The sequence below is a fragment of the Muscardinus avellanarius genome, assembly GCF_963383645.1.
Source record: "Muscardinus avellanarius genome assembly, chromosome: 3".
In the NCBI taxonomy this organism is placed as follows: domain Eukaryota; kingdom Metazoa; phylum Chordata; class Mammalia; order Rodentia; family Gliridae; genus Muscardinus; species Muscardinus avellanarius.
In genome coordinates, this window is record NC_137788.1 from 27717026 (window position 1) to 27729906 (window position 12881).

The following is a 12881-nucleotide window of genomic DNA, read 5'->3' on the forward strand; positions in this document are numbered from 1 at the left end:
CGTTAGTATAACCTTTCTGAAGTCACCATGCGATGTGTATCATAATGTAACATCTGCAGACTCTTTGACCCAGCAACTGCACTGCCAAGAATTTATTTTAAGAAGATAATTAGATGAGGGCTTAAGTTGTCTACATAAGGGTGTTCTTCATCTAAATACCCAAAGAAGATGACTGGTTAAATAATTGTGGTATGCTAAACCATCATGGCTTACTCAATGATGATATCCATTAGAAAGGACAAACTAGGCCTCTTTTATTAACACGGGAAAACATGGGTCTCATTAACCAGACTGCAGAACTGCACACAGAGCGTAACCCCCAGTGCCTGCGGATCTGTGTCTGTGTCTGCATGGGAGGACACAGCATGGTGTGCACAGGCACACTCTGGAATGGCAGAGGTGAAGCTAGATGTGGACTGGCGGCCCAGATTGGGCAGAGCAGCATGTGGATGACCTGGGAGTCAGGAGGAGGGAGAGGAGGTAAAGGGATGAGGGTTCCTGGGGCCTATCTTCAGATTCAGTGCTAAAAACCAGGTTGCTACATCAAACAAATGAAAATGCAGCATGCTAAGTTAAACTTGAATTTCCGAAAAACAGATATATTTTTAGTATAAGTATATCCCATGGAATGTTTGGGATATACTTATACCAAAAAAGTATTACAATTTTTAAATTTTAAAATTCAAATTATCCGGACATCCTATATTTTCTCTGGTAACCCTAGCTGAGAGGCTCTGGGATACATTTTTTTTTTATTCCCTCCATGGGATGACCTTGGGGTATGGGACACTGAACACTTAGTAGGATATCTGTGTCCTTCCTGCATCTGACTTAGCTCCAGTCTATCTGCCTGTGAAATGGAGTCCCTAGCCTCTGACTTAAGAAGTTTTTCAGAGATCAAAGAACATGAAAAGGGTAGAGTCTTTGGAGCCAAAAAAAAAGCCATGTTAAAACTCCTGGCCATCAAATAACCTTAAGCTGTGCATAAAACTCCCCTGAGGCCAAGTGGTACATCTGTAAGATAGAGATAGCAACGTTTGTCCAGGGAGTTTTTGCAGGGGATTAGATGAGATAATGTATGTAAAGTGCCTGGCATACAGTCAGTGCTTAATACAAGCTTATCTCCATCCCTCCGGTCCAGCAGCCCATCCCACGCTCCTCCTGTCCCCGGGGATTACGAATCAAGCGTCCTCTGCCCTGTCAGGGTTTGACTGCTGGCCTTTTGATCTTTCCTTGAATCAGCTGGCAGCCCAGAGATGACACCTCTCACCTGAGCTCCCCTTTCTCCCAAATCTCCAGCAGCAGCTCGGTTCCTTTATCTGAACATTTCACACTCTAGATGAGGGGAGCAGAGGATCAAACTCACTTTGATAGTGCGTATTCAGGGACACCAGCCAAGGGGAGCCACCAGGAGCAGCGCCTTAGTGCCTTTTGGAAACAAGACAGCGCCCAGGTGAACAGCTGGACCTTCTTCTCTGGAGCCTGTCTGCCTGCTCATCATCTGGCACAAATGTCTAAGGTGGGCTCCACAGCAGAGAGAGAGAGCTGATCTTTCTGGAAAGCCAGATCTTCCGAGTCCTTTTGACCTGGAATCTCTACCCTCCCTGACTGCAATAAGGCCAGGAGAGGTTCAATGTCTGTCCATAGTCACCCAGTTAGTCAGTTTACAGGCCCAAGAAACTAATGATCATTAGTGCATCCTCAAAGATGAGATTTCCCAACTCTTAGTGAAAGACCTAGAGATAGATCAAGCCAGGGCATATATATTCAGGGCAGGAGCAGCCCCTCCTCCTGCCTGTCTTCCTCCCTCCTTGCTTCTCCACTTCTGGTGTGGCAGAAGTAGTGCAAATCACTCTGCTTAGGATGCACAAATTGCCCCATGGTCCAGCCACAAGCCAAGCCAACAGGATTGGTGGCATCCAGGGTCGTGGCTTAGGGATGCCTGACTCCCTTTCTCCACAAATATCTGTAACCCAGGGCACCATAGACTACAAGGACAGACAGCCTACAAAGTATGCAGGTGCTATATAGACTTGTAGCTACCGCAGCCTATTTGCACTGGTCCAGGATGTGCTGGCTCCTCCTGCACTGCTTTCTTGGTACCCATGGCTTGGAGATCTGACACCATGTGTGGCTGAGGGAGGACAAGCCCTTTGGTGAATCTGGTGGGTACCTTAGCTCAGCTTTATCTCAAGGAACTTTTGCAATGAAGAAAATGCTGTTTTTATACGAGCCAATAGGGTAGCCTTGAGCCATGTGTGTTTAGTAAACACTGACGTGCTGCTGGTGAGACTGAGACGCTGAGTTCTAAATTTTATTTCAGGAATTTTAATTTTTTATTTTGAAACAGGGTCTCACAAAGTTGCTGAGGCTGGCCTTGAACCAGAAATCCTCCTGTCTCAGCCATCCACGTACTGAGATTACAAGTGTGTGCCACCATGCCCAGATTTTTTTTTTTTTTTTTTTTTTTTTACGGGATTGGACCAAGGGACATTCTACCTCTGAGCCAGACCCCCAGCCCTATTTTATTGTTTATTTTGGAACAGGCTTTCATTAAGTTCTGAGCATCTCACTAAGTCTCAACTGACCTTGAACCTGCAATCCTCCTATCTAAGCCTCCCAAATACTGGGATTACAGGTATGTGCTACCATGCCTGGCTCTTTTTCTTTTTTTTTTTTTTCAGTACTGGGGATAAAACCCAGGGGCATTCTACCTCTGAGCTACATCCCCAGCCCTATTTTTTATTCTTTTTATTTTGAAACCGGGTCTCACTGAGTTGCAGAGTGCCTCACTAAGCAGCTGAGGCTGGCCTTGAACCGAGATCCTCCTGTCTCTGCCTCCTGAATTCTGGGATTACAAGTGTGCTCCACCAGGTCTGGCTGCCTGGCTCTTATTTAAGGAATTTAAACGTACATGGTCACACGAGCTAATAACTTCTATATTGGACAGCAGAGCTCTAGAGCAGGGATCAGCAAGTCTTTTCTGTGAAAGGCCAGAGGGTAAATATTTTGTAGATTTGGCTGGCCACACGATCCCTGACTTGACTCTGATTTTGCAGTGTAGGCAATCTCTCAAGGACACAGTGAACAGGGGGAGCTGTGTTCCAATAAAACTTTATCTGCAAAAACAAGCTGTTGCTTAGATTTGGCCCCAAGGCCTGAATCTGCTAGCATCTGCTGTGAACTCTCCCTAGAATAGCATGCACAGGCCTTCAGAACTCTGCCTCTAATTTCAGGGATTTTACAGGCTGCCTGATGGCCAAGGATGGACTCTGCTCAGGAATTGCAGGCTGGAACTCTCTCAAAGGACCCTGTGAATGTAGCCCAGACCTGCTCCCCCTGACGGAGAAGTGCATTGTTGCCCTGAAAGGACAACGTGGCTGGGGTCAATGTGATGTCTTTCCCCTAAAGTCTCAGGAAAGTCCAGGCCTCAGAAAAAGTCCTCCAAGGAGTGCTAAATGAAGACACCTTGAGGACCCAGGGCCCGGCTGGACCCCATGTCAATCACTCCCAGTCTCTGTAGATATAACCTCTAGTTATTGTCTCAGTTCCCTCCTCCCAGCCCCCAACACAGCCAGTGTCCCCAAGGCCAACGTATTGTGGAAGGAGCTATGGCCAAGGAGACTGTGAGAAGCTTCTGGAATGCTTCTTTTAGCAAGGAGCTTGCAGATCAAATTTGGAGAGAATTGGTTTGGATTCCAGGCCAGGGTGCAGGTATAAGCAGAATGATCAAAATCACAGACTTGTGTTGGTTGGGGAGGAACTGAAGTCAGGCTCTCTTGGGAATGAGTCCTTGCTATGAAGATGGATAGGTCTTTATTGGGAGCCCTCAGTAGAAGTGAACTTATGCCAGAGGCCCTCAGTTAAAGGCATGCGAGACTTTGTTGGGATCCTTCTCAGAAACCTTAGTTAAAAATAACTGAGATATGAATATACAAACAATTTAAAAAGCTTTTACACTAAGAAAAAGCAACAACCCAAATAACCCAATTAAATATGGACAATTGAACTAAATATACACATCACAAAGGAAGAAATGCAAATGGCCAATAAATATATGAAAAAAGTGTTCAGTATCATCGGCATCATTAGCAAACATCAAACTACACGGAGAGTCCATCTAACCCCAATTAGAATGGCAATCATGAGGAATTAAATGAACAATAGATGGTGATAAGGATGTGGGGAAACAGGAACGCTTATACATTGTTGGTGGGATTGCAAATTAGCGCAACCGCTATGAAGATCAGTGTAGAGATTCCTCAGGAAACTGGGACTGGATCCACCACACGATCTCATCGTACTAGTCCTGGGTATCTTTCCAAAAGGACTGAAGTCAGGATATTATGGTGATATATGCATATCCATGTTCATAGCAGCACAATTTACAAGAGCCAAGTTATAGAACCAACCTAGGTCTCCATCAACAGATGAATGGATTACAAAATTATGGGATATATGTACAATGTAATTCTACTCAGAAAAAAAGAACAAATTATGTCAGTTGCAGAAAAATGGAGGTGCCTAGAGAACATTATGTTATGTGAGATTAGCCGGTCACAGAAAGTGAAGGGTCCTATGTTTCCTCTCCTATGGGGAGGCGAGGGAGTCACTGGGACACAAGAAGGACTTTGGATACTGGAGGAGAAGCCCCAGTGGAGTGACGTCTAGTGGAGGGTGTTGGGGTGGGAGGGAGAATCAATGTAGAAAACACCTCCACTGAACTTACATACATATGTAAAATTACCAATGCCAATTGCGACAGGGCAGGACCTATGGGGAAGGAGAGGGAGTGGGGTGGGAGCCAGGGGAAGCCCACCAAGTGCTGTGTGCAGGTATGCCCTATCATTCTGAACTACATTATGACACAAGACTATAATGCACTATATATTAAAAAATAACATCTCTTTTCAGGAGCCCTTAATTACTCAGGTTAAAGCATCAAACTGGCTTCCCCATGCCCATATACCAGAGGTGTCTTTTACACCAAGCAGGCAGGACTTGCCTTTTTTTGCATGGGATACCCCTAAGACAAAGGTCATGTCTGTTTCTATATTGCTAGAGTTTAATTTGAGAAGGTATTACTTATTCTTTTTTTTTTCTTCTGTATTGGGAATTGAACCCAGGGTCATTCTACATCCAAGCTATACCCCCAACCCTTTTTAGTTTTTATTTGGAAGCAGCATCTCATTAAATTGCTGGGGGCCTTGCTAGTTGCTGAGGCTGGTCTCAAACCTGTGGTCCTCCTGTCTTAACCTCCCAACTACGAGGATTTCAAGCGTGCGCCACTGCACCTGGCATTTACTCTTTAAGTTTTTAAACAAAGGCAAGGGGAAGAATGCTTGCACATAATTGGCATGCTTTACTAGGGTGTTATATCATTACTGTTATTAATTATCATTAACAGTCTTAAAATATGCCTATTAAAGATCTCAACACAAAATAGCAGTGCAGGTCTTAGCCAAGAGCAGCATAATTACCTATTAATGAGATGCAAATTTCCCAGGGAAATGACAGAGATCTGGAAGTACCACCTTCTGAACTAACATAATAAAGTTAACAATAATAATAGTGTATGATCTGAAGATATTAGTGTTAATTTGAATCCTAACACCATATTAAAATAGACTGAGAGAGTAGGAATTATTTGCATAGCTCAACCCCCAAAACCCTAATCCATGCTATTAAGGAAAAATTGTTCTTTCTCTGAATGATGTAAAATGGACTCTTTGCAGTCACTACATTAAACCTTCAACTGCTTATTTTCCTTCTTTTATTCAAGATTTCTGTCTCCCTTGATGTTAGAAACAACCTGGGGTACCTTATACAATTAAGCCCAATACAAAAAAAGAGTTTACAAAAACACAATGAAACGTAGTTACAAGGGATAGAGAAGTAGCCACTCCTGGCCCCCAAGATCAACTACTATAGCTTGGCTCCAATTTCTTTTCTTAGTTCCCCAGGATGGCAGGAAGGGCCATTTCAGTAACTCAGTTACTGGTTAATATCCAGCCTCCATAGGACAGGCACAAGCTCTGAGTCTGAAGAACCCCCCTACACACACTGAACTGAGAGCAGTGTGCCTCCACCATTAGTAGGACCCCGTGTCTCCTGCTCCCGTGGCCGAGGCAGCAGGCACCTACCTTCATAGCTGGCATGAAAGCCCTGGGCGCTGACTGCATAGTCACTGATGAGACGCAGGGACAGCGTGGTGGCCGCGCTGACGATGGTGGCTGGCAGCTGAAAGCCGGTGAGCCTGAAAGACAAAGAGGTGCGATGAGGGAGAATGACCTCCTTGGGAAATGACACTTCTGTATGCTCTTACTGAGCACCTGCTGGATGCACAGTGCTGATCTAGGCACAAGGAGTGTTATAGTGTACATCCAGAATGACACCCAAAGGCCCGTGGTTTGGTTGCTAGTCCATGGTGCTACTGGGAGGTGGTGGAACCTTTAGAAGGTGGAACTCCTGGGGAAAAAAAAGTTGGGTCATTGAAAGTGTGCCCTGAAAGAGGATATTAGAACCCTGTTCCTCTCTTATTATTATTCTTAGTAGTAGTATTAGTATTACTTGCAGTCCTGGGGATCAAGTCCTGGCCCTCACACGTGCTAAACAAACATTCCACCACTGAGCTATGCCTCTAACTCTCTCTCTCTCTTTCTGCTTCCAGGCTGCTATAGGGTGATCATTTTGCTCTGCCACAGGCTCTCTGCCATGACATGCTGCCTCACCACTTCACCAAAAGCAATAGGAACTGGCCATGAACTGAAACGTTCAAACTATGAGCCAGAATCAACCTTCTCTCTCTTCAGGTTGATGCCTCAGGTATTTTGTCATAGTAACAGAAAGCTGACTACCACAGGAAGTGATGCCAAAAGCCTAACTTGAGGCACATAGAGGGTATTGAAAGGCAAATTGATTCTCGGTAAAGATGAAAAACCCAGAAGTCTTCTGACAGAGAAATGTGAAAGGGTGACTCTCCCAAAACCATGGCCTAATTCCTAAGCTGGAGCCTGCCTGCCAGATTTGTGTCTTCTCTCTTTGCTTTTTAAAATTTCTTTTCTTGTCTCTCCCATTTCTGGCTGAGGTCCTCTGAGGCTCTGGGTAGAATTCACCATGAACTTAGAGCTGATAGCCACCAGTAGACAATATTTAACCACACACTGAAGAAAATATATTCAATCCTAAGTAGCAGAATGTGGATGTTTATCATCAAGTTTATCCTTTAAAAGGAATGTCTACAGTTTTTTATAGAAGTAAGTGCTTATTAGTTTAAAAAGAAAAAAGCAATTAAAAAAAAAAACTAACACAATCAAGAAATAATCATTCCTGAAAGTCGACATACAAAGAGATGGAAAGATCAATAGATGGGATCATAGTCAATGAAATAATTTCATACAAATGGGGTCCTGCTGTGCCTGCTTTTAAAATTAAAATGTTTGCATTTTCTTTCTGGAATTTACATGAAAAAAGAAGTAGGGGTGAAACTAAAAGCATTGTTGAGCCTAAGATGATTTTTTTTTTAACATGAAAGAGTCACTTTCAAAGATTCCTCTAAGGTTAAAAATATAACACTGGACACTTGGGAACAGACTTAGGAAATAACTTATTCACCCCTCGTCATCCATGCACAATAGCCCCCACCAATAGGCCTGACTGTGCACACAAAGGCTGTGGAAAAATGGCTGGCCTCCTATCCACCTTTTGTCCTTTATCCTTCTGTGAGGCTCAACCTGCCTCCTTCCATCCCTATCAGGGTACTGATAAGGAAATTTAAGGTTTACCTCTATCTCCATTTTTAGGTATCCTGAGATATCTGTAGAGTCCCTAGACCCCACCCTCTATCTCTCATTGCTATGTAACACTTTATACTTGAGAGGTCCCATCAAGGGCATGAGTATTGGTGTCAGACAAATTAAGTCCAATTAATATTTATGCTAGATGAAGTTCTCATCCTTCCCACAATCTTAGTCCTGTAGGACTCATGTTAACTCAAAATAAATTTAGGGAAAAGAGAAGAAAAAGTAATTGAAAGGGGGTTATCAATAAACTTCAAGGATGTCTTCTCATCAGGCATGAAGACATCCAGCAGAAGATCCCTACCTCACTCCATATTCACAATCTCTCTCTCTCTCTCTCTCTCTCTCTCTCTCTCTCTCTCATCATGGATCAAAAATATTGCATGTACAAAAATAAACCATACACACTTCAAGGAAACAAGCTTTCTAAGAACATTATGCTGAGGGAGAAGTTTTTGTAAGCACAATATGTTCAGAGGCCTTCTTTTGGTGCTGCCTGTCCATCATTTTTCTAGGGAGCCCGGGATTCTGATAGGTATCTCACTTTCCCATCAATCACAGAACTGGGCAAATGATCAATCATGGGTCACCATCCCTCATTTTTATGGACAGGTTTAAGGTATGGATGAGAAGGAGAAGAGCATACAGTCCAGGTAGGGTCATTCCCAGTCTTTCCATGGGCTATAATATACAGATTCTGAAAGTCTTTTATTTGGGGATCTTAAATCATTAAAATGTAAGCTTGGGACTGCCAGCAGTCTTTTTATCATGGCATAGAGCCTATCTGCTTCAGAGAAAAAGATACCACTGCACAGATATAAACAAAAACTGAGCAGTGGGACAGGAGACAGAAGCCCAGTGACAGATTTTTGAGCTCTTTGATCCAGCCATGCAGAGAGAGTACCCAGTTCCGTGAACCAACATTACTTCTTTTCTTTCTTTCTTTAATTTTTTCCCCTCAAGCTAGTTTGATTTGGGTTTCTGTCTCTTGAAATTGATTGATGACTGATGGATAGGATATGATACCCAAGAGGCCTTAAATATTGATTGATTTAACTACATGAAAATTAAAAGCATGCATGTGTGACAAAAGAAACTGTTAAAAGATAAAGTGAAAAATGCAAACTGGAAGGTTATGTATAATATATATGGCAGGAAGAAGGTTATTATTCATGGCCCAGAAAAAGCACTTACAAATCAATAAGAAAAAGATAAACTAGAGAGAAGGGCAGAAAATATGGATACAACACAAACAGAAAGCTGATTTACCTAATGAAGATGAAAATGTGAAGACAAATGCACAAGGCTCAGTCTTTCCCTATCAGCCTGTCCAATACCTACAGCTGGCAAGGGCTAAAAAGGACAGACCCTGCAGTGAACCCAAGGATAAAGAAATACTACAAGTTACACACATACTCTCAGCAAGTTGAATGAAAACAACTGGTTCCTTGAAAAGCATACACTCCCATAACTTCACCAGTGTGAAACAGATCATTGCAATAGCCTTATGACTATTAAGAAAACTGAATTAGTGGCTTTCAGACTCCATAAAATGAAATATTAAGGGCCAGATGGTTTCACCGGAGAACTGTACCAAATGTATAAAGAAGAATAACCACTGATTCAACTTGGGGCCTTCTACATCCAAGCTATACTCCAGCCTCTCCACCAGGACATTATATAATTACAACACACCAATAAAATTATTTTAAAAGTCACATATGCTACTTATTCAAATCAGCAATTTTATTACTGTACATTTATCCTAGAGAAAAGAAAATGGACATTCACAGGAATCCTGTGCATGGATCATGTTCATAGTAGCTATATTCACAATCTCTTCCAGAAAATCAAGGGATAAACCTTATTAAGCTTATATTATGAGGCCAGTCTTACCCTAATAAACAAGTCAAAGAAAGTACAAATAAGCACAACTAAAGATCAATACCCATATGAATATAAACATAAAAATGTTGAGCAATATGTTAGCAAAGTCGATTTAGCAATATATAAAAATAATTGCATACTATGACCAAATGTGATTTTTTTTTTTTTTTTGCTAGTAGGGATTGAACCCAGGGGTGTTCTACCTCCAAGCTACATCTCCACAACCCCAGCACTTTTTTCATTTTTAATCTTGAAGCAGGGTTTTGCTAAGTTGCCAAGTCTGGCCTCAAACCTGCTATCCCCCTGTCTCAGCCTTCCTAGGACTAGGATTATAAGCATGCGCCAACAAGCCTGGCCAAATGAGATTTATTCTAAGGAGTGGTTCGATATTTGCAAACCAATCAATATAACCCACCATTAATAGGCCAAAAGTAAGGAAAAACCATATGCTCATATCAACTGATACAGAAAAAGGATTTGACCAAATTCAACAGGAAACTAAAAATAGAGGAAAACATTGTTCAATTTGGTCTAAAAACATCTACAAAAAACTTATAATTAACATCACACTTAATGGTGAAAAACTGAACGTTTTCCCCTAAGATTAAAAACAAGGCAAAGCTCTAACAGTCAAATGAGAAAATCAGCAAATGACATGCTGCCAAAGAGGATATGTGAACGGCAAATACATAACACCGAAAGAGCTCGGCACCGTTAGCCACTGAAGAAATGCAAAACTAAGAGCAGGATGTGCTATTAGCATATACCCAGTGCGTGCACGCGCGCGCGCATGTGTGTGTGTGTTACTAGGAATTGAACATAGGGGCATTCTACATCTGAGCTACTCCCCCAGCCCTATTTTATTCTTTTATTTTGAAACAGGGTCTCACTAAGTTGCAGACGGCCTCATTAAGTTGCTGAGGCCGGCCACAAACCTGCAATCCTCCTGTCTCAGCCTCCCAAGTACTGGGATTACAAGCGCCATACATCCATTTGACAGGTGAAAGAAAAGCGTGAAAACATCACGTGCAGGTGGGAGATGAGAGTGCGGAACGCCGGATCTCTCACAAATTGTTGCAGTAACATAAAACCACGCAGTTCCTCTGATATAGTCTGGCAATTTATTTTTTTTCAAATCCCACCCACCACATATGTGTGCATGTATGAACATATCACTTTGAATCTCACTATGATATACAATTACAAGATAATTAACCTGTGATCCTCCCTTTCCAGCCTCCCAAGTACCTTATCTTAAATTATCTTAAAAGTCACATACACTAAGGCTATAGCCCAGCAATTCTATCTCTGTACACTTATCCTAGAGAAATGAAAAGTGACATCCACCCAAATCCTGTGTGTGGTTGTTCACAGCACTTTTACTCATAATAGCGAAAATAATCAAAATATCCTGTCCCCACAAAATATCCTATTCCCATGGGCCCTGGGTGCCTCTACTTCTCAGTGGATCCAGTTCACAGCAGCGACAACATGCCGCTCCCGCCAGAACTGTGTCCCTGGGTGCCTTTTATAGATTCCAGCCGAGGAGAGCTTCCCCTTCCAGAACACGGCATCACGGAGCCAAAGCTTCTCCCATGAAGTCGCCTGTCTCTGGAAACGGCCTTCCTCCCACTGGCTGGAAATGGTGGGTTTTATTCCCCGTGTTAGTTCCGCGATATTTCCGTGCTGCTGTTAAGGATTCCTAGACCCTAGTTACTTGGTACTATATCGACACAAGCTGTGAATAGCTAATGTACACTGTCAACAAACAATTACAGTTTTATCACTTGCAATATATGGAATTGCAGCTTGCTTGGCGTTTTCTCTAATCAGATATTTACCACTTCTCTGCTTTTTCCCAGGGTGGGTAGAGGATTCTAGCGCGGAGGAGCCCTCAAAGGCGCCATAGGAGTGGTGAAAGCTTGGGTCTCCCCATCCGGGCTCCTGGCGCTTCAGTCCCTCTGTGCCCCACCCACTCACTCATTATCAACAAACAAATTTCTGGGGGCCTTGCTAAGATGCTGAGAACCTGCGATCCTCCTGTCTCAGTCTCCCAAGTACTGGGATTACACGTGTATGCCACCAGCCTAGCTCAGCCCCAGCCTTTTATGGAGGGAGAGGGGTGTATACTGGGGATTGAACCTAGGGGGATGGTACCGCTGAGCTAACCCCCAGCCCTTTTTATTCATTTCTTTTTACTTTGAAATAGTGCCTCACTAAGTTGATGAGGCTGCCTCATACCTGCGATCCTCCTGCCTCAGCCTCCCAAGTACTGAATTGCAGCTGCTCACCCCATTCCCTGGCTTCCTTTATCAGTGTTTGCTCACTTCCCCTCCACAGCCCTCAGGAATTGTCTGATTAGCTCTTCCTCATCATTCAAATCTCATCACAACTGTCCTGATGTTTTGGTTTCTTTCTGGAAAAATATGCTTCTGACTTCCCAGACGAGCCTATGCTGCACCCACAGGTCCCTGTGGAGTTGGCAATGTTCTTCCCCACTTGCTCCTATATTTCCAAGTGTCCCTTCTGGGTACAAGGTGGAAAGGCACCTCCCCAGGCCAGGCATGGTGGCTCAAGCTTGTAATCCCAGCCTTCGGGAGGCAGAGACTGGAGGATCGCAGTTCGAGGACAACCTCCGCTACTTAGCGATGCACTGCACGATTCAGTGAGACCCTGTTTCAAAAATAAAAGGACTAAAAAAACAAAATAGGCCTGGAAGTGTAGCGCAGAGGTACAATGCCCCTAGGTTCCATCCCCAGTACTGCAAGGAAAAAGAAAGAAAAAAAAGAAAGAAAGAAAGAAAGAAAGAAAGAAAGAAAGAAAGCAAGCAAGCAAGCAAGCAAGCAGGCACCTCCCTGTCTCTGCAGAGCTCAGGTCCAGCCATGACTCAGGCTTTGGCCAAAGAGATGTGGGCAGCTGGGAACTGTGTGCTCTCTGGAGGATCCTTGAACCCGGGGCTGAATTCCCCCTGCCGCAGAGACCCCGGCCCCTGTGACCTGGGATCCCTGAGCCATTCCACTGGCAGAGAGCCGCTGCAACCCTTCCTGCACAGGCACCATGAGCCAGAGGCACACTTTCGGCAAGTTAAGCCCCAGAGTCGCGGATTTCTTGTTACCAAATGTCTGCGTCATTATTCTTTCGGTTTGGTGACACCAACACATCAGGAGACATTGGAGTTGGTCACTCGCAGTTCCT

At 43.6% G+C, this 12881-nt stretch overlaps 1 protein-coding gene across 1 annotated transcript in view; it reads right to left on the minus strand.

Annotated features, from left to right (window-relative positions):
- The window catches only part of CSMD2 (CUB and Sushi multiple domains 2), a gene marked incomplete at both ends in the record, with an annotated part of 613548 nt that overhangs the window by 484819 nt on the left and 115848 nt on the right, over positions 1-12881 (minus strand). The window contains 1 exon segment of the mRNA XM_080690534.1: positions 6144-6256. Coding sequence (XP_080546660.1) covers positions 6144-6256 — 113 coding nt within the window.